Source organism: Pithys albifrons, chromosome 19 (genome assembly GCF_047495875.1).
Source record: "Pithys albifrons albifrons isolate INPA30051 chromosome 19, PitAlb_v1, whole genome shotgun sequence".
In the NCBI taxonomy this organism is placed as follows: Eukaryota; Metazoa; Chordata; class Aves; order Passeriformes; family Thamnophilidae; genus Pithys; species Pithys albifrons.
In genome coordinates, this window is record NC_092476.1 from 12,236,515 (window position 1) to 12,263,862 (window position 27,348).

Here is a 27,348-nt window from a genome sequence, read left to right on the forward strand (position 1 = left end):
ACCAGCTCTCAGATCCAAGGACCCCAGAGAGATGGCACAGCAAACCTCAGAGGTCCCAACCCCTCACCAGCTCCTCCTGTTCCTGCACGTGGTCCCACATTGCTCCATTCTGCCCTGTATCCTGCCCTGGCTCCCACGGCCACACTCTCATACAGCCTGGAGGGATAAAGCCCTGACTCCGATCCAAACCATATACATGGCTCAAAACCTCCACAGATGGGAAAGAAAAGACAACGAGGGGCAGGCCAAAGATTTCTCTCAACTTTCTACATTCAGCAGTGTTTAACCTATACTGTCCCCTCCTGGACACGTAACTCCAGGGCTCAGCCTATGTATAAGCAAAAAGCCTCTACCCATGAGAGCAGTGAAGCTCTGGGAACAGTCTCTAGGCAGAAGCACAGTAGGAACAGAGGGTCTCTGTGCCACAGGAGACAAGGCAACTGGGAAGCACTGGGCAGAGTTCTAGTAAGGCCATGTTTTGCAATTGAGATTCCATGACCTTGAAATTGTTCCTCCAGGTAACGTCATGAAAACCAAGGAACTAACATGAACGAATGGAGTCAGAAATCCCACACAAATCACCTGGGAAACCTCCCTGGAGAAATCAAAGCAAGTCCCCTCCAGCCTGTGTGTGCATCACCCCTGGTCACCGGAACTAAACTCCACCCTGGCTTACAGTGATTCCCACCACACTCCCTAACTTTTCCAACACCTCTGAAGATCTCTCAGACCATGAAACAAACCCTCAAAAGAAAACTGAACTCACACCCTGGCAGGGTACATGGGGTCCATGCCCATTTTATCCAGGGACAGAGCCTTGCCACTGAGAAGGAGCACAGCTACACACTGGAATTTGGAAGGCCACTTGTGGCAGGACGTGCCTCCCCTCTTTGAGAGCCACATCTGTCCAGTGACGCAGCTTTACTGAGGCTTCTTCCCCCCTGACACACACACTGCACAAGGAGTCCTGTTTGCTCCTTTACTGTCTATGCAGCAAGAAAACACACTCTAACCTGAATATCCACCAATTCAGCCCAAGCAGTTCCCCAATCAAAATGTGCTAATCAAATAAAATACAGCTAATAGGCCATTGCCACCTCCTGGCAGCTGCAAGTGAACCCAGTCTGCCTCCTCTTGTGCCCCAACCAAAATTCAGCATAGGCAAACAGGACCCTCTGTCCTCCTGGAGGCAGAAGCAACAGGACACCTCCAGATCAGTGGATCCAAGTCACAGAACTCCAAATTTCATGTGAAAAATTGTCCTCTCTGTATCTTCAGATCCCCCCATCTGGACCAACAAGGTGTGTTCAGGGCAGCCCCCAGCAGTGTGGAGCCAGCACTCACTTTGGGAGGGTTCCCAGGTCATCTCCCTCCACCAGGTTGACGAAAAGAAGTGACTTGGTGAACAAAATCACACTTCATGTCAGGAACATGTCTGGACCAGGAGGTCCGGAATATCCAGGTCAAAGTCAAAGTCTAGAAAAGGTTTCTAGTCAACTGAGGAAAAATCCTTTCCAGCATCTCTGGGAAGAAGGGGGAGATGGAGATACATGAGCTGTGAGACAAACACTTGACAGAAGCGTGCAACCAGGAGACAACAACACTGCTTTTGAGGAACAGCATCTGCTATGGACACACAAAGGACAGGAGGACAATTTGCTGTATCCAAGCTCAGACAAGCTCACCACAGAAGAGCAACCCAACCAACAGCATCCACCTCTTTCAAACAGAAACAGCCACTACAGCTCACAGCCTCCCAAAAGAGCTTTGACACAGACACATCACCATAAATTTTAGCACTTGAGCAGCTGTCATATCCAACCCACAACATTTCCAAGCCTTCAGAATCAGAAACACCATTAACGAGCTCAGAATCCAACCCCTGCCAACAACTGCAACTCCCACAGAGACAAAGCAGCACCTTCTTCCTGGACAGTGCTGACAGTCACTTGAACAAACAGGAAACTTGAAATGTCACCGACTAACAGTGAAAGTTCTTCCGTGCTAGACAGGAGCCACTCTGATTTCCAGTGAATCTGAGACAGAAATCCACACAGATAAACACAGAAAAGTCAAATCCCTATAGACGGCTGATGGTGGGAACTCACTGAGACTAAGTCCGTTATTTAATGGACTAGTGAGGTCAGAGAGAGGAAAGAGCTCCAGAAGGGGTTCTGCAGAAAATCATTACAAGGGTTTGATGATGTAATGAGACACAAAAAGTAAATATCTAAACATGAGCTCTAAAATCAGTAAGAATACTCTAGTAAAAAGAGAAGAGAAGGAAAGAGGAGGACTTGCTGGAAAGGTCACTCAGGATTTTAAGAAGAATCATCTAAAGCACTCTATAAAATTCCTCGATGCTGCAATTACCATCTGTAGCTCATCAGAAACATGTTTCTGACTTCATAAAGGCTTGTATGAAAATCCCCAGCATAAAGAAACTCGCAGGAACAGAGCCCAGTGGGTATTCCCTGGGGAAGCAGAAGGCACTGAGCTCCAGGAGAGAGGCAGCAACATGCAGAGCCAAGCAGGAGCAGCCTATGACAGGGACATCTTGGAGAGCCCCGGCAGCAGGGAGGCTACAGGTGCACTTTCTGAGACTTGACACTGACAAAACTCCTGAGAACTTAGAGAAGAAAAATGTGGGGCATCTTTGTGTGTTTGTGCTGCATCTGCCCCATGGGGCGGCTGTGGTGGTGGGACCACCAAACAGACTGGTGGAACTGAGAATACAAAGCTGCTCTTTCCCACACTAGTGTACTCTGGTATTTACAAGTGTCAGGAACAACTCTGTGCCACACTTGCACTCAGGCTCTTGAAAGGGATATCCTGGAGCTAAGCTGGCTAGAAAACTCCCTGAGACCTGATCTCTGTGTAACTCCCCGACATCGCCCTGTTGGTAAAACTATAATACTCCACTTTTGTCTGTTTTAGTGCTGCAAACAATTCTATCACAGTTATGGCTTTCACAAGTAACACAGAAACAAGAAATTCTAACAAAAAAGTAATAAGCTGAATAAGGAGATAGGAAAATGACAGTGAATCATTCTGGAAATTAACTACAGGTGCATCTAGCATTAACAGCTATAATACCTTGAGTCAATCAATTCTGGAAGGCATTAATTAGCTCCAGTGTAAAACAGCAAGATCCAAAATTTACCTTTTATTTTAATTCTGGAATAAAAAATCTTCTACAGTGACTCAAACTGAGAGATTTAAACAACCTACAAATAACTGGAGTAATCAAACTGCATTTAACTAACACTGGGTGTTGGCTAAACCATTTCAAAGTTGTTCCACTAGTTGTGCCATTGGCTTTATACTCACATGTGTGGATTTTGGAAAGGAACTCCAGAAGTATTTAGAGTAAATCTTGCTGTGGACTTGAAAGGTGGATTTGCAAAATTTAACTTCAGCGCTTTGCGTTTACCTGGGAGACAATGAACATAAAGGAAACTTTTTGTCAGCAACAAAATATTGAGAGCATCTGGAAATAAACAGAAAAATTACATACTCTAAGGAGACAAAAATGCATTTCACCACAATATTAGCACTGCTCGTTTCAGGGACATGGGGATAGAGACACAGAGTCAGCTCACACCCCAAGGTGTTCCCTGGCTCATTCCAAGGCAGTCACCAAAATGAGGTATCCACAGCACCTCCTGTGACAGGTGGAGCACCAGCAGCACCTGCCAAGGCTCCAGCCACAGGGCACCTCCTCACCATGACCCAGAGCATCCTCCATGCACACCCAAGGGCACAACGGACCCGGCCTGCCCAGCACTGCAAAGGGAAAGGGCACCTTGGGATGTCTTTTATGCAACATCTCAACCAAGGATGGCTGACACAGTCCTGACTCTCCTCAGGCTACCAGCAAATGGAGATGGCCAGGCTTGAGGGAGGATGGAGGTCTGTGTCCTCCTCCTGCAAAGTGGGCTGCCAACCAAAGAGCAAAATTCAGCCCATCTGAGGGGTGCAGCCAATGGAGGAAGCACAGAGAAACAAAAAATAAATCAACAGTACTGTGGGAGAGGTCCTGATCACTGCACTAGCCACTGGCTCTGTATTTTCCACTTGAAATTCAGATGATCTGCTCAAGCAACAGCAGGGTCAGGGACTACAAACACAGCTGTCCTTTCCCAGCCCTCTCACTTGGGTGCAGAAGACCCTGTCTTGTTCTGGTTTGCCTGCAGGAAACCTGCATCCCTCTCCCCCAAAACACCTGAGACAAGGTCTCTTCCAGCCCCCCCTTCCCAGGAGCCTCGAACTGAACCCCCCTGGCTTCCCACCACCTGGGAGATGCCTTAACCACTCACTACTGCTCATCCCAGGTGACACCCTAAGCTGGCACAACACCTGGACTCCTCCAACAACCTTCCTTCCTTCACCTGCACTCCGCAGTGGGAGTCATATTCCTCACCATCCCACAACCTGCCTGTGAAAAGCCAAAAGGCACCATTCTGCTCCCCAGCATTCCTCTACCCTGCACAAAGAGGTGTTCTGGGTAACTCCAAGTCCATACAAAAAGGAGGGCAAAAACGGGTCAAAGCACTTAAAGCAATTTCAGGCCATGAAATACTACAAAGACCTGAGAATTACAGAATCAGGGTGAAAAGGACTAACCCTTCCCCCAGCACTGCCAAAACCACCACTAAAGTTCCAAGTACGACATCCACACCTGTTTTAAATTCCTCCAGGGATGGTGACTCATCCACTGCGCTGGGCAGTCTGTGCCAGGATTTGACAATCCTTTGGGTGAAGGAATCTTGCCTAATCCCTAACCCACACCTCCCCAGCAGAGTTTGAGGACATTTCCTCCTGTCCTATCACTTGTTTTTGGGAGAGACCCACCTTGCTAACAGAATCACAGAACCTCTAGGATGGAAAGGACTATTAAGATCATCATGGCAACATACATCTAAAACCAGTCTGACAAACCCAACACACCTCAGAATTAAGCATTCCCTCAAAAGAAATACACCCACCCTACAAACTGGGAGGCCAGGAAAGCTTGTGGCCCATGGACACCCATCCACACCCAGCTGAGGCTTCTCAACACCTGTCACCCTACGGCAGCTCAGCTGGGACCAAGCTCAGCCTGTTGGGGTTGTTGTGCCTGGAGGCCCCACTGCAGGAGGTGGGCAGTGCTGCTGGTGGCACTGCCCCCTGGGCACTGGGAGCCCACTCCCCGGGCACTGGGAGCCCCACGGCACAGCTCCAACCACTCCCTCTCTGACTGCCACACAGATACACCTATTTCCTCTATCAACCTTTTACTTTTAGATCACTGGTAGATAACTTCAGTTTTAATCCTGCTGCAACATCATAATCCAGGAATACCAGCACACATGTTGCATTTGACAAAAATAACCGAGTTTGTTACACATAAAGACTACACAGGAAACTTGTACAAAATCCAACAGCAGGAAACGAACTCTCCAATGTTTTGCATCAATGACCCAAAGCAAAAAATCCCCATTTCCTGGTGACAATTCCCCAGCAGATTTTCGTAAGGTCCCAATTGGTGATACGGGGCTTGTCATCACTAAGGACAGTGGAGCAGAACCAAGGCGAGGATGCCCAGCCAGGGAGGACAGCCCGGCCTGGGTGGAGGAACAGCCTTGGCCTGGGGGCAGGAGGGGGGACAGCCTGCTGGGCAAGGGCTGTTGCAGCACAGAACTCAACAGCCCCCCAGGTCCTTGCTGAGTGTGTTACCCAAACAGAGATGGCACTGTATGGACTCAACAGAAGCATTACAAGGAGACCGTAAAATACTTGTTAAAAATCCTGAGCACATTGCAACAAGTTAACCATGACTGGCTTGCTCCTGTCAAGAGTAAAAGCACAAATCTCTGATTTGACATAGTTTCAAGAACCACAGAATATTCTGAGTTGGAAGGGAGCCACAAGGATCATCCAGTGAAACTGGTAAGTAAATGGCCACAATAAGGAAAAAGGCCCCTGCTGATGATGAAAGCTGGTCTACTTTGGGGTACTTTTCCCTTAGCAGCACTCTGTCATTTTGCTTTGTTTTGTTAAAAAAAAAAAAACAACACAGATTAGCAAATGCAATAATGCCCAAAATATCCATTAACCACCTTGCCAGGCAAACTAACTTCCCAGCATGAGGTTCCACCTTTCAACAATGCATTTTTCAAAACTTTATTTAAGCTTTTTCCTATAAAGCAGTTTTTTCCCATGTTTATTACACATCATTTATTCTTCTGAAGAACACCTAGTTGGGGCTGCAGGATCCCTCCTCCCAGCTCAGAGGAAAGGCCTCCAAGTCCTGCCAGACCTCTGTCCCTGCCCTCCCCTGAGCCATGCAGCATGAGGAGCATCTTATTCATGTCATTTACATGCACACAAAACAATTCCTAACTTTGTGCCAGGTGACAGCATCTATACACAGCACTGTCAGGAGGATAAGCAAGTCTTCTCTCCTTCTTGGACTTGGCCACTCCAAAGTTTCCTGGTGCAGGCAGGGCAATGGGAAGCCAACAAAGCCAGCGAGAAGGAGGTACTGACAGAGAAACAACATGCTGGTTCTAAGAGTGCCAGGTGAAGTGACATTTAATTCTCACTTAAAAGAATCACAGAATCATGGAATGGTTTGAGTTGGAAAGGATCTTAAAGATCAACTCACTCCAACCCCTGCCATGGGCAGGGACACCTTCACTAAGTCAGGCTGATCAAAGCCCTGTCAAAGCTCACTTTGTGATGGGGCATCCACAGCTTCCTTGGGCCAGTCTCACCACTCCCACTGTGACAATCTGTTCCAGGCTGACACTATGGCCACTGTCAGCCAGCAGAACACTCTGTACTCACACTGGTGCTCTGAACAAAGCACACAGCTGAGGGCAGGCTGCAGCACCAAGGAACCAGAGGGCTCCTGGCAGGGCCCTCTGCGAGTGCAAGGCCTGTCACAACACCCACCATCGCCTGACTGCCCTCCCACAGCTCTTCTGACTGCCTCCCTGAGGGCACCTCTCTTCCCACACAGAGCTAAACTAGAGGGAGTTCATGGCTGCCAAGGACCTGCAGGATGCTGACACTTACCCCTGAAACCTCTCCCTGCTCGCCTGCTCCGCCCAGGTGTGCCCAGGTGTGCCCAGGCACAGGGGGTGGTGCTGGGCAGAGACCTGCAGGGAACGGTCAAACACTTGCTCACTGCTCCTGTCAGCAGCGTCACCGGCTCTCAGACTGGGTCCAGGGATGGACTGGGTCCATCATTCTTTGAGGATGTTTCATTCACCTCCCACAAACCCCAGCACTCTGTCGAGGGCAATAACATCGTGTCACAAGATTCTCCCTTTCTCACAGCAATGTTTATACAGCTCAGGAGAACATTGGACTTGAAGCAGCCCAACACTAAAATTGACACAATTAACTATGAACTCCAATCAGAAAATCTCTTCTTACAGCCTGCTCCTCCTCTTGCTACTTGCAAATTTTATACACCAAGTTTCCTCTTGTTTTCACACTGGGACAGAATGTTTTTTTTTATCACAGTTAAACACTGGTCTATTGATTTCTATCTCAGCTGGTTTCTAAGAATAGTTTCAATGATGCCCATCCACAATCTGGAGCTCGATTTTCTACAAATCCAACAAATACAGAAGCATAAGCTACCCCTTGGAAGCAAATAGGATGGTTTGCTTCTGCTCAGCAAAGAACATACAAAGAATGTGACCAGGGAGAACTGAACATCCCAAGAAATGCCAGGAATTTCCATCCAGCACAGATCACATGGAAACACATACTATAAATGAAACACATACTCAAATAGACCAGAAGTCTGAGGAGAGGCAAAGCAAGTTGTGTTCCCCAGCAGCCTCCCAAAACCCAAGTGCTTCAGCTATGGACTCCAAGCCTTGAGTTTCATCCTAAAAGACGTTTGACAACTCCATGTTTCTATTCCTTGCAGACACATCATTCTAACTGGAGGCAAAGGAGCCTCTTCATATGCAAGAGTTTTGCTGTCATTTTGCTGTGCACAGATCCAACACAGTTCCACCATGGCCCACTACAGCAGAGGCCTGGGGCTAATGGTGCTTTGGAATTCACTAATGTCTGTCACCACCAAGGCTGGGTGACCAAAACTGGCTGAAAATGTGCTGCAGAAATATCCACCTTACACAAATCAAATGTCTTTTAAAGTTTCTGCTAACTTCATACATAATTCTAACCATCAACCCCTTTGACATCTACTCCTCTGAAAACTGTTATAATAAAGACTGTGTGAGAAGGAATGATTTGGAAGAAACCAAAACTAACTTTAGAACAGATTCTTTTTTCATAAATTAGGTTAATTCTCAACACCAGATCTGAAATCATGAAGTTCTTTGACATACAGTCTTCCCAATTGTGACTCGTGGGTTTGTTCAGCTGCATGTTAATGGTTGTAACAAGTCCAGACCGTATTTGAAAGCAGCATGGCCTGGGCTTTGGCTGAGCTGAATGGCAAAAGAAGCATTGACTTTTTTCAGGGAATCTAACCAGGATTGTATCCTAAGTTATGCTGCTCTCCAAGAAGTAAAAAGACAACCCACAATAGCTTTCTGACTGTAAGTTCATCTTCTATTCATAAGAACAGCAATACTGATTTCCAAACATGACAGCCTTAAAGACATGGTGGTGGTATCCTCTCAATCACCTGTAAATGATGTTGTCCTTCTAGCACCAGGCCTGTGTGTGGGTCAGAGGTAAGGAAGTGATGCCTTGAGTTCTGCACCTCCCCACATGCACATGCCTTGGCATTCCATTGCCCACAGCCAAAACGGACACTGGGAGAAGCATCTGGGAGCACTGGAAACCCCACACAACAGCCCCAGAAGACTCTGGCTCACAGCAGCACTTGCTGCACTGGTGAATGGGTGCCAGGCCAAGCAGAGAATTATTTATGTGCTGCTACCCATCACCAGAATTAATCCAAGCACTTGGATCTGCAATTAAGTTCTCATCACTCCTTCTGAGGCCCCTTTACCACCACCACAGCCAACCAGTCCTCACACAACCAGAACAGCTGTCTAGCAGGTCATGTGTAGGCCAAAAGTTAGACTGGGTACTACTATTTTTGCTATTTTCTCTTGTTTCTGGGGAGCAGAGCCTGACCCCCCACCTGGCTCCTCTCTCCTGTCAGAGGGCTGGAGAGAGTGAGAAGGTTCCCCCTGAGACTGTTTTTCTCCAGGCTGAGCCCTTCCAGCTCCCTCAGCTGGTTCCTGGTGCTTCAGACCCTTCCCTGGACATGCTCCAGCCCATCAATATCTCTCTTGTTCTGAGAAGCCCAGAATTGCCCCCGAGGGTGGAGGTGCCTCAGCAGTGCCAGCACAGGGGATGGGCACTGCCCTGGCCCTGCTGGATACTCTCTGGCTGGTACAAACCAAGATACCCTTAGCCTTCTTTGCCATTTCTTCAAGTCTCTAAGTCAACTCCTATTGGAGAAAGCAATCCTAAATTCTTCCTCGAATTTCCCCTGGAATACCCCAGGAATCAAGTCTGCACTCTATTTCCTTACTCTGGTATAACCAGGAAAAACAGAGATACAACCACCAGATCATGAGCTGTGACAGCAAACAGCAGGAGGAAAATCAGTGGATTTGCAATGAACCCTGCAAGCTTTTTACCTCTCCCTTGTAAAATTAAAACACATCAACAAAAAGACAGAGAAAATGAAGAGGAAGGAATGGTTTTCTTCCATTTGGCAACAGAGCTGAAAGCTTGAGGTTATTTTCTTAAGAGGAAACTATCAGGTCTGATTTCTTCCAGGGCAACTCCAAGCAAAGCTAGTGCCAACTCTCACCTGACAGAAAAAAGCTCCAGCAACACAGATCTCTGCTCTTCCAACAGCTTTAAATAACCAAACTGTTGTACCTTGTCTGCTAACAAAATGCCTGCTTTGATGCAGAGACAGCAGAGAACATTTACCTGCGTTCAGAGCTGCAGCCCCACAGCTGCTGACACCTGGAATGTTCCCAGGATTCCCAGCTGGTTCTCCCTGCTCTACCAGCACAGCTCTGCCCATCCACAGACCCTACCCAAACTACCACCCCGCAGCTGTATCTCCTTCCTTTCCAGTCTTGCTTGTGGATCTACTCCAACACAGCACAAATAATTTGAGATTCAATTAGATTTCCAGTTTTTTCAATGAAAAAATAGTCAAATTTTGAAACAAAACCTGAAGAACTTCAGCATATCACCGTGTAGTTCTATTTGAGGAGTCTGGATGAAAGAAGAGGCCTTGGGTTTGAGGTACTATTTTAAGAAATGCAACTACAGAAAGTCACTTCGAAGGCTACAAGTATTTTCAGTGTATCTGTTTTTTCCTGATACTTAGTGTCCTTCAGTATATTATTCTACAATTTAGTATAATCCAAGAGTCAGCATTTAAATCTGAGATAACAATTTTGCACTGCAGGAATGAGCTAAGCATGCTCATTTTTAGGAATCACCTCATTAGGAAGAGGATTTATCCACGATTCCCTTAGTCCCAAGGAGCATAAATACCCAAGCCAGAGCAGTCAGGACTCTGGAAGAGTTACTGGCCATTGCCTTCAGGAACTCACTCCACAGCAAGACCTCGGGGTGCTGTGGGGCCGGGAAGTGGCTCAGAGCTGCCCCAGCAAACACAACCTCTGACTCGCGCTACACCCACCGGCACCGGCAGCGCCATCTATAAATACCAACACCACGGCCTGGCCAAAGTAGGTGAGGCTTAGAGTGGAAGAAACTGCAATCAGATTAAGATTAGTTCCCTTGGACTGCAAACTCCCAGCAGTTAAAACCTGGGAATGAAGTCTCTGGACCCTCCAGAATCCACCATTAGCCATCAATATTTATTAGCCCTGATGCCACCCTGCATAGAAACACCATTTGTATGAACAGAATTAAAACTACCCAAGTTTTGGGAACAGACCAACTGCATTAAAGAAACTTCAGTCTGTGCCTGGGCAGGTGCTGCCTGTGGATGCCCCGGCCCAGTGGGGGGGACACCCTGGCCTGGGGAGGGGGGACAGGGGCGTGGACGCCCCGGCCCAGGAGGCAGCTCCCTGCTCAGAGGGGAGCACAGCACTCACGTGAAACAGCAGCTTCCACTCCAAACCAGAGTTCAGGCCATTTCTATCTGGAAAGCAGCATTTAACACGTCACCCCTGGTCACAGCCCAGTGCCAGGCCTGGTGAAACACCTCTGAAGAGAACCTGGAGGGTCTGGCTGCCCAGGCAGGAGGTGTCTGCACCTGCTCTGACAGCAGCACTTTGCTTCACTCACAAAATACTCCTGAGACCTATGTCTGAGGCATAACCCTGTGGAGCCTGTCACGGAGTAGCTGCCAGAAAGAAAGGGTGCCACTGCCCTGGGAAATTTATTGTGAGGCACCTGGAGCTGCAGCTGATGGGACAACTATAATAAATTATGCAAAGGGCCGTGTTAGGCACTTTTTTATTATGAAATAGCACAGCAACAATTATAAAATATAACACGGGGAGGAGGGCTGGGGGGGAGTTGGTTGATTTTATTTTTTCACATTTCAATTTTAGGAGCCTGTACTTGAACTAAAGGCAAGGGAGAAAACTGCCCTTGAGGCCTTTGGTTAAGGTCAATAGAAAGGATTTAGTTTCCCCGGATAAAGCAGCAAGCATGTTTCCATCACCCCTCTAGGCACCTTAGGCCGGCAAAGGGCAACATCAATCACAGCCTGTAAGCCACCAGCTCTGACAAACACCCTGGATCCACCCACCAGGAGTCCTACAGTCACAGAATCAGAGTATCCTGAGTTGGAAGGGACTCCCAAGGCTCATCCAGTCCAACTCTGGCCCTGCACAGACACCCCAACAATCCCACCCTGTCCCTTAGAGTGTCACCCAAACACTCCTGCAGCTCTGGCAGCCTTGGGGCTGTGCCCACTGCCCTGGGGAGCCTGCTCAGTGCCCACCACCCTCTGGGGGAAGAACCTTTTCCTGAGATCCAGCCTGATCCTGCCCTGACAAAGCTGCATGGATTGGGAAGAACAGAAATCAGAGGACCTGGAGAGGGGATTTTTCCATTTGGAGGCACAACTGTTTTGGAGGGAACAACCAATTCTCTCCACCACAGCAACAGTGCATCAGGTTCTTTAATTCTGAAGACTAAAGAGGCTACAAGTGAATTCTGATGAAAGCAAGAAACAGCACTGGGAGTTAAGAATTGCTGCCCAGATGTCCATAGGAAAGGTTGAGGAAAGTCCTTGGCCACCAATCCAGGAAGCATCTCCAGACACAGGAGCTTGGGATTTCCTCAGTGCAAGCACTGAGAACTTGCTCACAGAAAAGAGACCCACTGAGCAGGGACTTACAGATGTCTCAGGTGGGATTAGCAGAGCAAACCTGGACTCATTTAAGCAAAATTCCTCAAAATGCCCAACAGAAATGAGGAAAGTGTCTGACTTCTCCCACACACATCTCCCTCTCTTGCTCTGCTCACAAGGATGTTGTAGGGAAGGTGTCCAGGCCTGGGCTCACCAGGTTGTCATTTGCTACCTCAGGAAGAAACAAGCTCTGAAAGGACCTTGAGCCTCCCTGTCCCTGCCTTCCCCCTCCCAGCTCCTTGCTAGTCCCACTGCTGCTTCCCAGAACTGCAGAACATTTTGCTCCACATCCCCGTGGCATGGAAGGCTTAATTTTTATCCCTCCCTATTAAGCTTGTTAAATCAAGTGAGCACTTTTGGAGTCTGCTGTCACCTATGTGGAGGACACTGCCCCACACAGTGCTGCTTTTCTGCAAGTAGTTTTGGCACAGGATCAGTCAGGCAACACCGATCACTCCGAGGCTTTGCTGATCATCACACCACAGCTCTGTCAACATCAGCTTGTGGACTGATGTTTTTCTTACAAGAAAAAAAAAAGTCTTGTACAGTCATAAAAATTCTGACTTTGTACTGTCTTGTGAGGCATTCACTATGAATTAGCAACATGCTGTGGCAGAATAAGCATAGCAAGGAGCCCACGATTCCCATTACCAGGACATGCCAGGCATTGTTTAATGACTGGTGCTTCCAACAAAACTTGCAACTTTAACAGCCATGCAGCATCAAACTCTCTTCAGAAAGACACATGGTGATGGTGCTCTTGCCCAACATTGTCATTCAACTGACAGAACACCTGGATGCCAGGAATGAGCTGCACTGCTTTGGTGCTGTGCTGGCAGGACTGAAGGCAGCAGGTACCGAGCCTCTTCCTGTCTCAGCTGGAGGCTGGAGTCAAGCAGGGACTTGGGCACAGCACTGCTGCCTTCAGGAGCTTGTCAGAGAGCTGAAAGTGTCTTTAACAGCTGACATCTCATCATTGTTGTATTTATTTACTCATGTGGCAGAAAACTTCACTTTCTTGCTAGCAAAGATAATACAGACTGAAGTGTTATGACTTTTAAACTTCTTCCTGAAAGGAAGAACTGGATAGATGGACACTGACTCCAAACCAACAGCCAAGGGATCTGCAGCAAGACACTTCTGCAGCACCGAACAGACTGGGGGGCTTTGGTACATCAGCTAATGCAACTTTAAACAAAGAATTTGTATTCTGCCAGTATAGGGAAAATGGGACACAAAAAATTATAACTAAAGATCTTAATGCAGCCATTCCTAATGCAAGCAAACACTGAGCACAAAATATACAGAAATGAGGAGCTGCAATCACGTTACGTGCAGAGCAGGAGGTTCAGGGGTTTGTGGTTTTCCTTTTCTGTGTGGTTCTAGATAAGTAAAATTCCAGTGTTCCCAGTCAGGGCAAACCCAAGTCTCTGCAGAGCTGGGCTCCAGCACATGGATCACAGTCAGGAGGGGAAACTTCTGTGGAGGACTCTGGTCTTGTTCCACCACCCATCTCAAAGCGTTCTGCTCGCCCAAAGAAAAGACAAACCCATTCCTTCCCCACTGCAGGAACTCCAGTGACAGCAAGTTGCCTTTTCATTGCTATACTTTTTATAACTGAAAAAACCCCACGTGCTTTTTAATACTCTGCTTATCCTGCAGCACTATCTGCAAGCCTTGACCCCGAGACTGGGGTCCTGCTGTAATGTCACACTGATGGGAGACCTGCCATCCCAGAGAACCAGCACAGCAGGATCTCCAGCCCCTTCCCACCCAGGGTACCCCACACACAGCAGCCCTGCCTTTCCACACAGGTGCTCAATCCTGCCTTTCTCGCCTGGTTAGTTTTAGGCTGGATTGCTGCCTCAAGCACCCTCCTGCCAGCTGTTTTCACAACAGTGAGCATGGGAAGGGTAAAAAAAGCACCTCTGCCTCCTTCAGCCATGCTGCCATTTTTCCATCACCCTGGGGTACCAGAGCATTGACTCTGTAACCCACCAAACCACCTGCCTCTGCAAGATCTCCTTTCACTTTACCATTCCTTTAAGACTTTTCCCCCCCCTTGCAGTTTCCTAGTGCTGGGCTGCCCCTGGCACTGATCACACAGCCCATGACCCTGAAAGCTCATTGCTCCAGGAACGCCTCAGTATGTCCATGGGAATACACCCTGAGCATCCCACCAAAACCAAACTGACACAGCCACCACTTCCCAGACTGTCCTGAACTGGGCTGGACACACCCTTAATCCCCAAGGCCCTTGAGAGCACACAGGACAGCACTACAGCAAGTGGCTGCTGCTCAGCACCCACAATCCCAACTGCTCAGAGTGCAAACGTTCAGCCACCCTGGAGAAACAAAAAGGCTCTGGAGTCACAGCTCCCTCCAGCTGGTAATTCCCATGGCTTCCCTCTCCAGCAGAGCAAAACTTGCCAGGAATTTCATAAATCCCCAGTGGGGGACAAGCCATGGCCACAGGCTGTTTCTGAATTAACACGTGCCTACAAGTTTCATGGCTGTGAATGACTCCATGCAGGACCAAACTCCTTGGGAGGAGCAGGAATCTCTATGGAAAAGTAGAGCCATTCTAATTTTTATTCCTCTCTTTTGAACATCTCACAAGAAGCAGCCAGTGCCTGTCAGAAGTAACATCTACCTGTGCAAGTCATGGCCACTTCTGGGTATCCTCTCTACTGAAACCGCTTCCAAGGCTTTTGGCCAGGAAACACAATCTGAACAAGAGTTATAAATCACAGCAAGTAATTCAAGTTTCTAATTTATGGACAAAAGCTGGCAAGAATCCCATCAGCTTTATTCGGATGCTGCTTGAGAAACCCTGAGACACATCTCCAGTGAACTGTTTCCACCTTTCAGGTGAGCCCTTTCCCACGAGACATCCAGCACAGACTGTTCAGGCTTTGCCTCCAGCTTCAGGTCCTGTCACATCCACAAATGAGCCATGTTATATTGAAACATGCCATTTTCCCTAAAAAATATATATTCTTAGTTACTGCTGACACCTCTGAAGACTGAGAGAAAGAAGATAATTAACTAAAAGTTCCAAATATGTGAATGAATGACAATAAAGAGTAAATTTAATCTCACTGAGGAACACAATAATTGCACTGAAGTTCCCTATTGAACTAAAATCACAGACTCCACTACTTTGTGCTTAGGTTAAAAATAATAAAATCAATTAAGAACTGAAACAACAGTTTATGTTCACTAACAGAAAGCAGAATTTGGTATGCCATCCAGCACTCCCACCTTCCAGTGCCATCATTTTTACAGCCATTAGGATCTAGTAGCCACTGAGGGACTCGCCTCCATCCATCAACAGCATCCCAGCTCACAGGCTGCCAGCAAAGCACACACCCAATCCAACCAGGATTTAATCACACCCCTCACCTGAAGCACATTTGGGATGTGGCCTGTCACCAGGCTCCACGCCAGGGCAGGTGGCACATACCCAGCTCTGTGGGTATGGCTGTCCCTTCCTCCCTGGATGCCATGGGGTGAGCAATGCTCTCTCCACTCTACCACACTCTGACAGAGCAAATGTCCCCCCTCACTGCTGAGCCTCCCATGGCCTATGGGAGGGTTTAGGGCACCACATACCACCATGGAAAGAGCACACCCCACTCCTCAGCACCCTCTCAGCCACACACCCCCTGCCCCCTCCCCCAGAGGTGCTCCCTGCACATGGAATGTGCCCAGGCCAACCTTCATCACCTCTCCATTAGCAACACCCACATCACTGCACTCCACAGCTTCCACAGCTCAACTACCCAGTGCACAAAGCGCCACTTCCCTGTGAGCTGGTTGGTTTTTAACTCGCCTCCTTTCTAGTTTAACCTACTGAATTTCAAATCTTACACCAGCAGATAAAGGGAACAATGTCATCCAACTGCTCCACATAATCAAATAGGCAGATATTCTTGTATTACACTGTTCCACATATTCAAATGCTCACTCTGAAACTTCATCAGCTCTCAATTTTACTGTTAAAGCAGAGAACTTACCCCTGAAGTACAAAATATTCGTCTAAAATTGAAAGGATATTGGACTCAAGTAAGTCAGTTTTAACACTGTTTATCAAGCTCATTTCATAAGTCTCCTCTTTGAGTTGTTCTTGATTCTATTTAATTTTCTTTTTAATTCCTTATATGATAATTGGACTGCTCCCATTGCTTATTGTGCCCAAATTTATTCAATCAGACAGCAATTTCACGAGCAATTAAAAGCATAAAGCAGAATTCTTTTAGCTTTACATATTGGCTACAACACAGGGAAAATCCCATGCACCTTACTGTCTGGTGTCCTGTATGTTAAGATTCACTGCATAAGAGAAAATTATTGATATAAAAGGCCAGAGCTGGCATCCTGAAAAGTCTGTTCTGATATATGCTACTAAAGAAAATATCTTCTGGCACAGGTCCATGAAAGCTGGAACTGCCCTCATTTATAGGTGCTATGAGAATCATCACTGAGATGGTTCAATGTGAGTTCTGGTTTCTCATCAGCAAAAGGGCCAGAGACATGAACCAGCTCTGGGAGCTCAGTGCTGGTCCCCACCGCAGACAGAGCACAGCTCAGCCACCAAAGGGAGCCCTTGGGAACACACCTGACCCACCTGCTCACTGCCCCTGTGCCCTTTCCTTTGTCTGCTCCATCTTCCTGGGAGCAGGCTGCCCTCCTCTTTTATTCCAAATACTCTGCTCTGCACTGGGGCAGCCTCACCTTGAATACTGGGGCAGTTTTGGGCACCACAAGATAAGAAATATATGAAGCCACTGGAGAGTGTCCAAAGGAGGCAGCAAAGATGGTTGAGGGCCTGGAGGGGCAGCGTGTGAGGACACTGAGGGCACTTGGTGTGTTCAGCTGCACAAGAGGAGACTGAGGGGAGACCTCAGTGCAGGGACAACTTCCTGGGCAGGGGCAGAGGAGGGGCAGGCCCTGAGCTCTGTTCTGTGGGGACCAGGGACAGCACCCAGGGAATGGCTGGAGCTGTGCCAGGGCAGGCTCAGGTTGGATCTCAGGGAAAGACTCTTCCCCCAGAGGGTGGTGGGCACTGCCCAGGCTCCCCAGGGCAGTGGGCACAGCCCCAAGGCTGCCAGAGCTGCAGGAGTGTTTGGATGATGCTCTGGGGCACAGGGGGTGACTCTTGGGGATGGGCCTGTGCAGGGCTGAGCGTTGGACTCAGTGACCCTTGTGGGTCCCTTCCATCACATTCTGTGACTCTTGAGTAACTCACACTGCACCCACTGAGCCCCTAAATACAACCTGACAAGCACATGGTGGCTGTAAGCTGCATTCTGTGCTCACTAACATTGCTTTTACACAACAATGTTTTATTCCCTGTTTAGGTCATGTGTTCCTTGATGGGCACTTTCTACCCACCCCACAGTTTGGTAAATACCAGGTCAGAAAGTGGGTGCATGAGGGCACAAAAAGTGACAAAAAACAAAACCAGAGGAGGGAGCTGAAGGGAAGTCTAATAATAGCCCTGCTCTTGCTGCCATGGAAATACAATGGCTGTCATTCCAAAAAGCTTCACTGCACATATGCAAAGTACTTTTTTTAAAGTAGCCAAAGCACCAAAACAATGATCCTGTGAAAATGCACTTGTTCATGTCTTCATGCTGTTCCTTTAACACTACACAACTTCTTAGGAGGAGAAATGGAATTACATTAGGAAGGGATCTTCACATCAAAGTCTGGGGAATGCACTTCAAACAGTCTGGATGTTTGCAACCCTGATAGAAACAGTGAAAAACCACGAAAGAGAAAAGACCTTGACCCTTTCATTTTTGCTATACAGACTTGTCAGCAAAAAACGAATGGGAAAGAAGTACCCCTGAGAACAGCCCTGTCCCCAGAGAGGGCAGAGCCGGGTGCAGGCAGGACCCCAGCTCTGACACAGAGAACATCTTGGGCTGGTGCCTGGGCAAGAAATGCCATGGGACAGACACAGGCTCAGGCACAGGAGATGGAGCTCTGCCATGGAACAGGGCCCTGTGCCACGGGAGGGTCGGCACCGTGTCCCACTGCCTTTGGAGCTGCATCCACAGGAGCTGCGAGCACAAAGCAGCTCCCTCTGGAACAGTGGGAAGCCAGTTGTACTGCAAACCCTCCCCCTCATTTCACAGTTTCTTAACACACCGACCAGTTCATGCCAGGGTCCCTCAAATCCAGGTTAACAGAACAGAAACACACCTCGTGTCTCAGCTGACAGCAGTTTTGCCTAATTATTCACTGAGGCAAAGCTGCTACCCTGAACTGAGACACTTGCTGCTGTTTGGCCCTCAAGGAGATATCCTGCCACTTCCCAATGACTTACAAGGGAAATTCAGACACCTGTTATACACTCCTTTCCTTTACAATAAGCAGAGGATCTGCAAAGCATCCCTCTCCACTAAACACATTTGATCTTCCAGTATGGAGAAAAACAAATGCCTTTTCCTTCTCAGAACTAAAAAACCCTTCAGATTAAACATGTTCTGGAACAAAAAGGAGTGGATGCACAGCAGAAATCATCACTTCATGTGAGAGGACAACAGTTCCATGCCAGGTCAAGCTTCCTGCTCACTGCAAGTGCCAACAGTTTCCCCACCATGTTACTGAGCACTGACAGAGGACTTGAAAAAATAAATTAACTAAAACCGAATAACTCCTGCCATTGTCATTAATAGCTGGCAAATATGACCTACAGAAATTGCCTGCAAAACAGAAGCTGTTAAATGAGTAGAAGATTACACAAAGGCATTCATGCTCCTGCCATCCTTTCCTTCAAAATACATGTGACATTTGCACAGAACATGCATAGAGTCTGTAAATACACTCCCAGGAGCTTAAAAAGAGGTTTAAATAGAAAACTACAATTAAAATATACTCTGGGGTAATTGAAGCAAACACACTGTCACTATGTATCAGTCAACAGTACTTTTAATGAAGAATACTCAACATCAAAATCTGTCTTTGCTGTTAATGACTTTTGCCAGGAACAAATGGGGTTTGTTCTGTCAAAAGAATGTCCTTGAGTGCTTTCCTAATAACTCACTTCTCAATTCACCTGGTTAAAGTCTACAGGGAAATGAGTCCCCAGTCACTCTCAGCAGCTCTCCAGCTGCAGCTCCATTAGCAGGAAGATCCCAGATCCAGCCCCTGCAGCTCATCACAAGCTGCCCCCAGTCCCACCCAACAGGCAGAACAAGCCCCTTCCCACCACCTCACCTATTGGCTTCAGCTTCCTGCCAAGGAAATGTCATCTTTACCTTCAAGGGTTTTCAGCTCTCAGAGGGCAGGATTAGCATGGACATGAGGAAGAAACGTTCAGTGATGAGGGTTGGCAGGCCCTGGCACAGGTGGCCCAGAGAAGCTGTGGCTGGCCCATCCCTGGAGGCACCCAAGGCCAGGTTCGACGGGGCAACCTGGGCTGGTGGGAGGTGTCTCTGCCCACGGCAGGGGGTGGGACAAGATGAGCTTTGAGGTCCCTTCCAACCCATACTTTTCTATGATTCAATACTAACTGTGGGGAACAGCCAACTGACCATGTTTTGCAGATTCCCAAAGCACCAGGTGAACCAGGCCAGTAATCCCACATCTTGTGAGCAGCCACTTCTTCTTCTCCCTTAGCGAGACATAAAAGCTTCCCTGGAATAAAACTCAGGCAATGAGCACCTCTGGGTGTTCAAACCAAGATGACCTGGGTTCAAATGAACAGCAGCTGCTGCTACAGAAACATATGTCATTTCCATCACACCTCCTGGGGATGAAGACCTCCACTAAGCAACACACCAGGAGCTCCCCAGCAGTGAAAGCATTGCGGGCACAACCCTGTTTTTTCAGCTGCTCTTGTGTATCTTCTGCATTTTTAAGGCACACTGTGGTGCTCTGGTGGCAGCTCCTCTGTGGCAGAGGTGCTGAAATATTGGTTTGGGGGCAGGGGTTTAATGTCTTTCAGCCTCCATTCCTGCCCCCAGACATCAGAATCAAAACTATTTTAATGGAAGCATTTTATAGCCTTACCAGCCATGAGCCTCATGGCACAGCAAGTGACAAACCACCAGCAGGACAGGATGCACTGAGGATTCTGGAGCTGGAAACACACATTTTCACTGCAGAACTCCCAAGGTCAGAAAGCCACAGTGACGCTGGAGGGTTTGTTGTCCCCTGCTCTCCAGGAGCCCTTCAGCAGCAGCCCTGCCCTGTGCTGCCAGCAGCTGTGCTGTGCAGTGTCCTGCCACCAGCAAAGCAGTTCCCATGTTTTCCTGCATTTCCAGACAGCCAGCAGAGTGAACGGAGCTGGTCAGAAAGGGCTCACTGGTTACTGGTGGGCAGCTGCAGCAGCCTTGAAGCCCCTTTGCTCCTGCAATGGGAAATAACAAATTCCCTTCCCTAAGATATTATTCATTACCCATTTGCTTTAGGGGCTACCTACCATTAGACTCAGCTGCCAAGCTCTGGAAAACCTCATTATAGTGAAAAACCCTCTGATGACAAAACCTTTTCTTTTTTTTTCCTGAAATACATATTTATTCATGACTTTTGCAGCAGATTTCAAACCCTCCAACACACACAGACTGTCTATGCCTGACAGAAGACCCCAGTTGCAGCTGAAAAGTACTGCTGGGGAAGTAACTCAACCCCTGCAGAAGCATCTACAGTCTTCTTAACATAGACAACTGGGAATTGGAAAAAAGACTGACACAAAAGCAAGCCACTTTCCTTTATAAATATTAATCAATCTTCTGAAGCAGCCATGGTTCATATGAACCATTGGGTGCCAGCTGTTCCCAGCAAGTCCCATCTCTCATTCAGTCTCACCTGCAGAGTCTCACCACAGCTCCCCCATCCAGATGCCTCCAGGCACAGCTCCCGGGGGCAGACACTTCCCTTACAGCTCATCACATCTCAGTCACTGGCCTCTCACATATTCACCAGAAAGGTCTACAAATCCAACTCCAATCCTGCCACAGAGCTCTAGCTTGCTAAGGAAGTTTGAAATTCCTGCTTCAAACATCGAGTTTCCTAAATATCTGGATATCCTCTAATAGCTTTCTATTAGCTGAGAACAAATAGGTGCTTTCCAACCCCATCCTAGGAGAGTAATTCCAACATGCTCACTGAAGTATACATCCTCCTCAGCTCTTCCAAGACACAAAAGCATCAGTCTGTGAAAAGTTATGGCCAACAATTTTCTATATATAATATCTCTGAAGAAACGACTCTGAACAGCAGTCCCAAAATATACTAAGAAAAACCCCAAAGATACTAAATGTTTAAAAAAATTAACAATTATCTCTTCAGATATTAGACTTGCTGTAACAAATCCACAAATTGAGTACAAACAAAAAAATCTTTATGTAAATTGAAAGAAATGCAGAGTCATAAGATTTCTGCAATCCAGATCTTTTAGACCAAACTTTAGACTGTGCTGTTTTGGGCAGAGAGTAATCCCATCATGTCAGGATTCATTATTTTATACATCAACTTTTAGAGGTGGCACAGCTCAATAGACCAGCAAGGGGACTGGTACCTGGCAAAAAAGGAACAGACAACAAACTCTGAGACTGAAGAGACTGTTTTGTCCACAGGAAACTGAAGCTTTGCAGTAAATCTGCCCATATTTAGCAGTATTTTAAATCAGATGGTTCAGCTGCTCACACCCAGGCTCGCAGAACCCCAGAGCGCCTTGGGTGGGAAAGGACCTTAAAGATCATCCAGTGCCACCCCCTGCCATGGGCAGGGACAGCTTCCACCAGCCTGTGTTGCTCCAAGCCCCATCCAACCTGGCCTTGGACACTTCCAGGGATGGGGCAACCCATGCCAGGGCCTCACCCCCCCTCACAGGGAAAAACTTCATCCTAAGTAAAGAATTCCCTCCTAATCACAGAGGGATCACACCAGATAACCACACTGCAGACCTGGGTACACATCCATTGCTCGACATAAGGGGCAGATCATGGCAAAGCTCCAGCTCCTTAAGCAGTGAAGAAGAGGCAGGTGTGATCCAGCAGGCTCTGGTGGGGCAGGCACTAAAGCCTCGTGCACGGGAATTTGGCACTGCCACACTCTGAGGAAGCAGCAAGCTTGCTGTTTCTGACCCCTTTATTAGGGTAAATAACTGAGGTCAAGTACAAACTTTTTCTGCTAAAGAAACAAGAACCATAGAGTCTTTGAATAAAAAATCCCCAAGTGCAGTGGATTTTGAAAGTCCTTGGCATGAAGCTCCACTGCTGGAGCAGAGAGCAGGCGGGCCCTCAATACGGAAGGAGCCTGAGAGTCTGCCCAGCTAATCCCCACAGTCTCATGCTGGGTAATAGAAGACTGGTGCAAAAATATCAGCCAGTATCCCCAACCAGATCCAGCGATCTTCTTCCCTTGCCCTTGTCCCCATTAACTCCTTCTCCCTAGTACAGGGAAGGCACCAGCCCCACACACAAACCAACCGTCCCACACAAAAGCCCAAAGGGTTCCCCCTGCTCCTGCAGGTGTCAGAGCCCCACAAAGGGAAGTTTTCCAGCTGTGCAGAGACAGTGGCCAGAGCCAGCACTGCTGCCCACCTGCCCCACAGCAAACTGACCTGCAGAGCCCTGGTTTACGATGCTGCAATTTCTCCACAACACCAGGACTAACAATTTTTTGCTGAGAAGGTGAGAGCTGCATGACCCTGTCTCAGCAATGCAAAGCTCATTCATTTCTACTTGTAGCACCAGCACAACTTGGGGCTGCTTGTGGTGCTGCTGCCCTTGGAGGCATCTGGGCAAGGGAGAAGCTGAGGTATCAGCCTGGCCATGCTGCCCATGTTTTCTGCTCCATGCAAGGCTGTCAGCAAACTCCAGAGACAATGCCAGCTCTGAAGTTACTGCCAAATAACTTCCCATCAGCAGGAGCAGAGCATCCATATGCTGGAAAGGAGAGCAGAGACTGCTTCTTTGCCTAGCCCAAGGCACTCCAAGGAAGGAATACCACCACACCTTGAAACATCTCCAAGAAACAGGCATTACAGAGGGAGCAGCACGTGCATATTGAAGATACCACACTAACAGCCACACAGGTGTCATGAAGTCACCACAGTCTGGCAACAGGAAGAACATCCACAGCTAATGAAACTGTCTCCTGAAAGCCAAGAGTCCAAACTATTTTTTAAGAGGAGCTTGATATGCTTATGCATGAGGTAGAAAGGGGTAACTAGTGGAGATAAAACATGAAACTTAGGGCAGAATTCCCCAAGCACCCAGCTTGCCAGTTCCCCCTTCAGGGGGGTGGAAGAGCAGTGGCTGGGCTCTGGCTGATCACGGCAGGGGGTGTGTGCACCAGCAGTGCAGACTCAATTCTTTCACTGCGTTTCTATCTGCAATTATTTTTCTTTTATTTTCAAAGACATTTCTTTGTATTTCTTTGAGTCGTAACATGGACCAGGACATATCAAGCCATAGTCATCTAAAACTGCCATACTTGAGACCGAGGAAACTTTTACCATAACCTGGTTGTCATCAAATCAAAGCATCATCAAGGCAGGAAGAGACCTTTGAGATTATCAAGTCCAATCATCAACCCAGCACTGCTACTATAATCCCTAAACCATTACACCACATCATCCAGCACCAGATCCAGACACCTCTTAAAACACTTCCAGGGATGGTGACTCCACCACCTCCTTGGGCAACTGTTTCAATGCCTGGCCACCCCAACAGTGAAAACTTTTATTCCTTTATTCCAGTATCTAATCTGAATCTCCCCTCAGCGGGAGGATATTTTCTCTGGTCCTCTCACTGGAGGCACAGCAAAAGAAACAGGCCCCCATCTCGCTACAACCTCCTCTCAGGGAGTTGTAGACAGTGATGAGGTCCCACCTGAGCCTCCTCAAGACTAAACAAACCCAGCTCTCTCAGCCATTCCTCATGTTTCCTAGACTTTTCAGAGCCTTCTTGCCTTTCACTGGAATGTTCCTGTATCTCCATGTCCTTTTCAAAGTGAGGGGCCTTGTTCCTCTGAAGCACAGTGTTACTCTGTACTTCACAGGATTACTCTGAAGTTCTGCTCACAATTACCATTTGAGCAACATCCAAAGCACTGGGAATAGCCTCTGTATCACAAGCTGGCATTTTATACTTTAGCTAGGGGTAAAAACTTGGAAGAAAAAATATATTGCTGTGAGCCTGCTGCAAATGCAGAGAATGCTGGAACACACAGAGAATGGAGACACTCGGGTTAGCCACCCTGCTGCAACCCTGACTGAGCAGTCCCTTGTTTTCCTGGCACGAGTCAATGTTCCTGCTGGGCAGTAAAGCAGCAGCAACTCCTGCCAGTCTGCATGAAGATGACCCAACCTTCTCCTTTACCACAGTTCAGCCACCATGGAGCAGCAAGTGCTGGCTGCTAAACCCACAACTCTTGAACAAAACACCTGAACAGACAGCAAGATGTATTACTACATCCTCCCTTCGTTCACTGCTCCACAGTGTGGACATCAACCCATTGAGCATCATCGCAGAGCATCACCCTTGTTTGGTTTGAGTCTCAGAGACTGAGGACATGCCAGCACAGGATTATTCTGAGAGCATGAACACTGGGCAGTCAGAGTTCTGCTGCCAGAGTCAGAGAATCACTCAGATTTGAGAGGGAAACCCAACACAAACCTTCCCAGAAAGCTTCTATTTACTAAATGGAAGTCACACTGTGGACAAGCAGGTCCTGGCCTGTGCCCCAGGTGCTGTGAGAGCAGCACAGTGCCTTGGCACAGGGCAGGGTGCAGCTCAGACCTTTGGCAGCTCAGCAATGAAGCAGGTTACCTGCTGTCAGTTCAGTTCCAGGCTACTGTTCAAGTCAGCCCTCACTAAGGCCTGTCTATATTAAAACAAATGACTGGCCAGAAACATTCCAGGACTTGGCTGGAATAAACCCTGCATTCACCCATTCTTCACCTACCATATTTTTTGTAGGGCAGGAAAAAGCAGCCATCCTGACAAATCAGACTTGGAATTTCTTCAAGTCACAGGAGATCTCAAATCATGTCTGAGGGGGAAGCCAGACAAGCCCTCCCACACAGACACAGACACGCACACATAGGCCATGGACACACCAGCTCCCACCACTCACTCCTGTCTCAACCTTTGTCACTTGCACACTTGCTGAGAAGATCCTTCTCCCATTTGCTCTGCTGCAATCTTCATCAGCAGGGATAAATCCAGCCTAACAGGCCAGGCAGTTCCCAGCCCCGAGGATATCTAGCCCTGATACACCGTGGCAAAGCTCAACCCACCCCAAGGAAATGAATCCTGCCACCACTCTGGCATAACCAGCTGGGTGGATAGGCTCCAGGATAGTACTCTAACTCTTCTCAAAAAGAAATAAATTAATTAGAAATATATTTTAAAATAGATTTTGGATTTCCAGAAAACACTGGCAGGCTTGTTCAGATAACCCAAATCATGTGGCCCAGTGCAGGAAGAGCTCAGCTGCCAAGCTGCTGCCTAAAGCAGCACATCTCCAAACCTCTATGTCCAACCCTTTCTTCTTCCAACAGAAGTCCGAGCTCATTGACAATTCTTTTGTGTAAACTTGCATGTAAACGTATACCACAATGTCATGCTTTCTAGTGACAACATCTGGACTGTATCACGTCTGAAAGCAGAAAGCTGACCTCTCCTTTTCACCAAATCACAAAGGAAACCTTTAAAGCTGACATCCAAACAACCCCGTTTGCACACGCTGACGATTCGCGCTACCCAAGATAAAAAGCACCTCGGAGAAGGGACCAAATCTCCTCGACTCTGGGCCACAAGTCTTGGCCAGCATTACACAGAGCCATTCTGACCATCTTCCCCTTTCCTATCCTCTGCCTGTCCAGGTTTCTGACTTGGACAAGAGGAAAGAAGAGGACATCAAAGACAGGACAAGGTTTCCAGCATTTGGCTGGCGACCAGATTCTTAACTGATGCTGTTCAGGAGAGTAACGGGTCTTTACAAGAAAACTCAAGACATGGTCCCATCACTCCACAGAAGGGATTTCCAAACCCGTTGCTTTTGTCTTAGTCCACAACCCTCCCCAGGTCAAACAACACAGCCATACGTTTTTAAAGGAAACTGTTTTATCTCTGTCCACAAACCTCTTCAAAGTACAAACACTTTGCTCTCTAGTCCAAAAGCAAAGTCATGGCTAATTCAGTTCTGAGAATTAGGTCCAAAGCTAACCAGACAACCCTTTTGGCCCACAGAAAAAAATAAGCCTAGACAAAACCAGATAAAGGATGAACTCCCATTCAGCTCAGTTGGCTGCTTCCAACAGCTGTCCTTACGCCCCAGGGCATCTCCTGAAGCATTTCAGAAAGACCAGATAAATTATTCAAAACACAGACCAATTCCTGCTTGGACTCTTTGTTTGCTCCAGGACCAGCAGAGCTGTCTGCCTCCTGGAGAGCTGGCCCTGCCTCCAGGAAAGGCTTTGATTTGCACAAGATGAAATCAATTTAGCAGCTAATAAATACACAATTTGTGCAATATACCTACTCATGGCTCCCTTGACGCTCATGCAGAAGTTAATGGGCCTTATCTGCTAAGCACAGTCGCTGCCCCACCCACCTGGCACGGCAGTTCAGCTCACCTGGAAGGAGAGCCGGGAGGGAGAGCAGTGGATGCTCTGCAACACCATGGTGCATTTCCCCACTAACAGCAACAGCAGAGATCCAGCCACGGAGGGCTACAGCCTGGGGAGTCAAGGTCACACATTTTGGAAGATGCTCTGCAGCATCACATGATGCTCCTGACGCAAATCCAGGCCAACAATATCTCACAGGCCCTGTGCAAGGTCTGTGCAGGCGAGGATCAGGCACCCAGAGCGCTGCAGAGAGCTCAGTGGGACCTGTGCTTGCCCAGCCTGGTCTCCTGAAACATTCACAGACCATGCACGGGAACTTAAACAAACCTATGACATCTGATAAAAATCACACTTCCACCTTTCCACCTAACCATGAGGAGGCACAGACACGTTGCACCTGCAG

At 47.9% G+C, this 27,348-nt stretch overlaps 1 protein-coding gene across 1 annotated transcript in view; it reads right to left on the reverse strand.

The window, feature by feature from the left end:
* MAP2K4 (mitogen-activated protein kinase kinase 4) overlaps positions 1 to 27,348 on the reverse strand; it is a 94,855-nt gene that overhangs the window by 58,386 nt on the left and 9,121 nt on the right. The window contains exon 2 of the mRNA XM_071573592.1: positions 3,331 to 3,433. Coding sequence (XP_071429693.1) covers positions 3,331 to 3,433 — 103 coding nt within the window. The remainder of the gene's footprint in view (positions 1 to 3,330; positions 3,434 to 27,348) is intronic.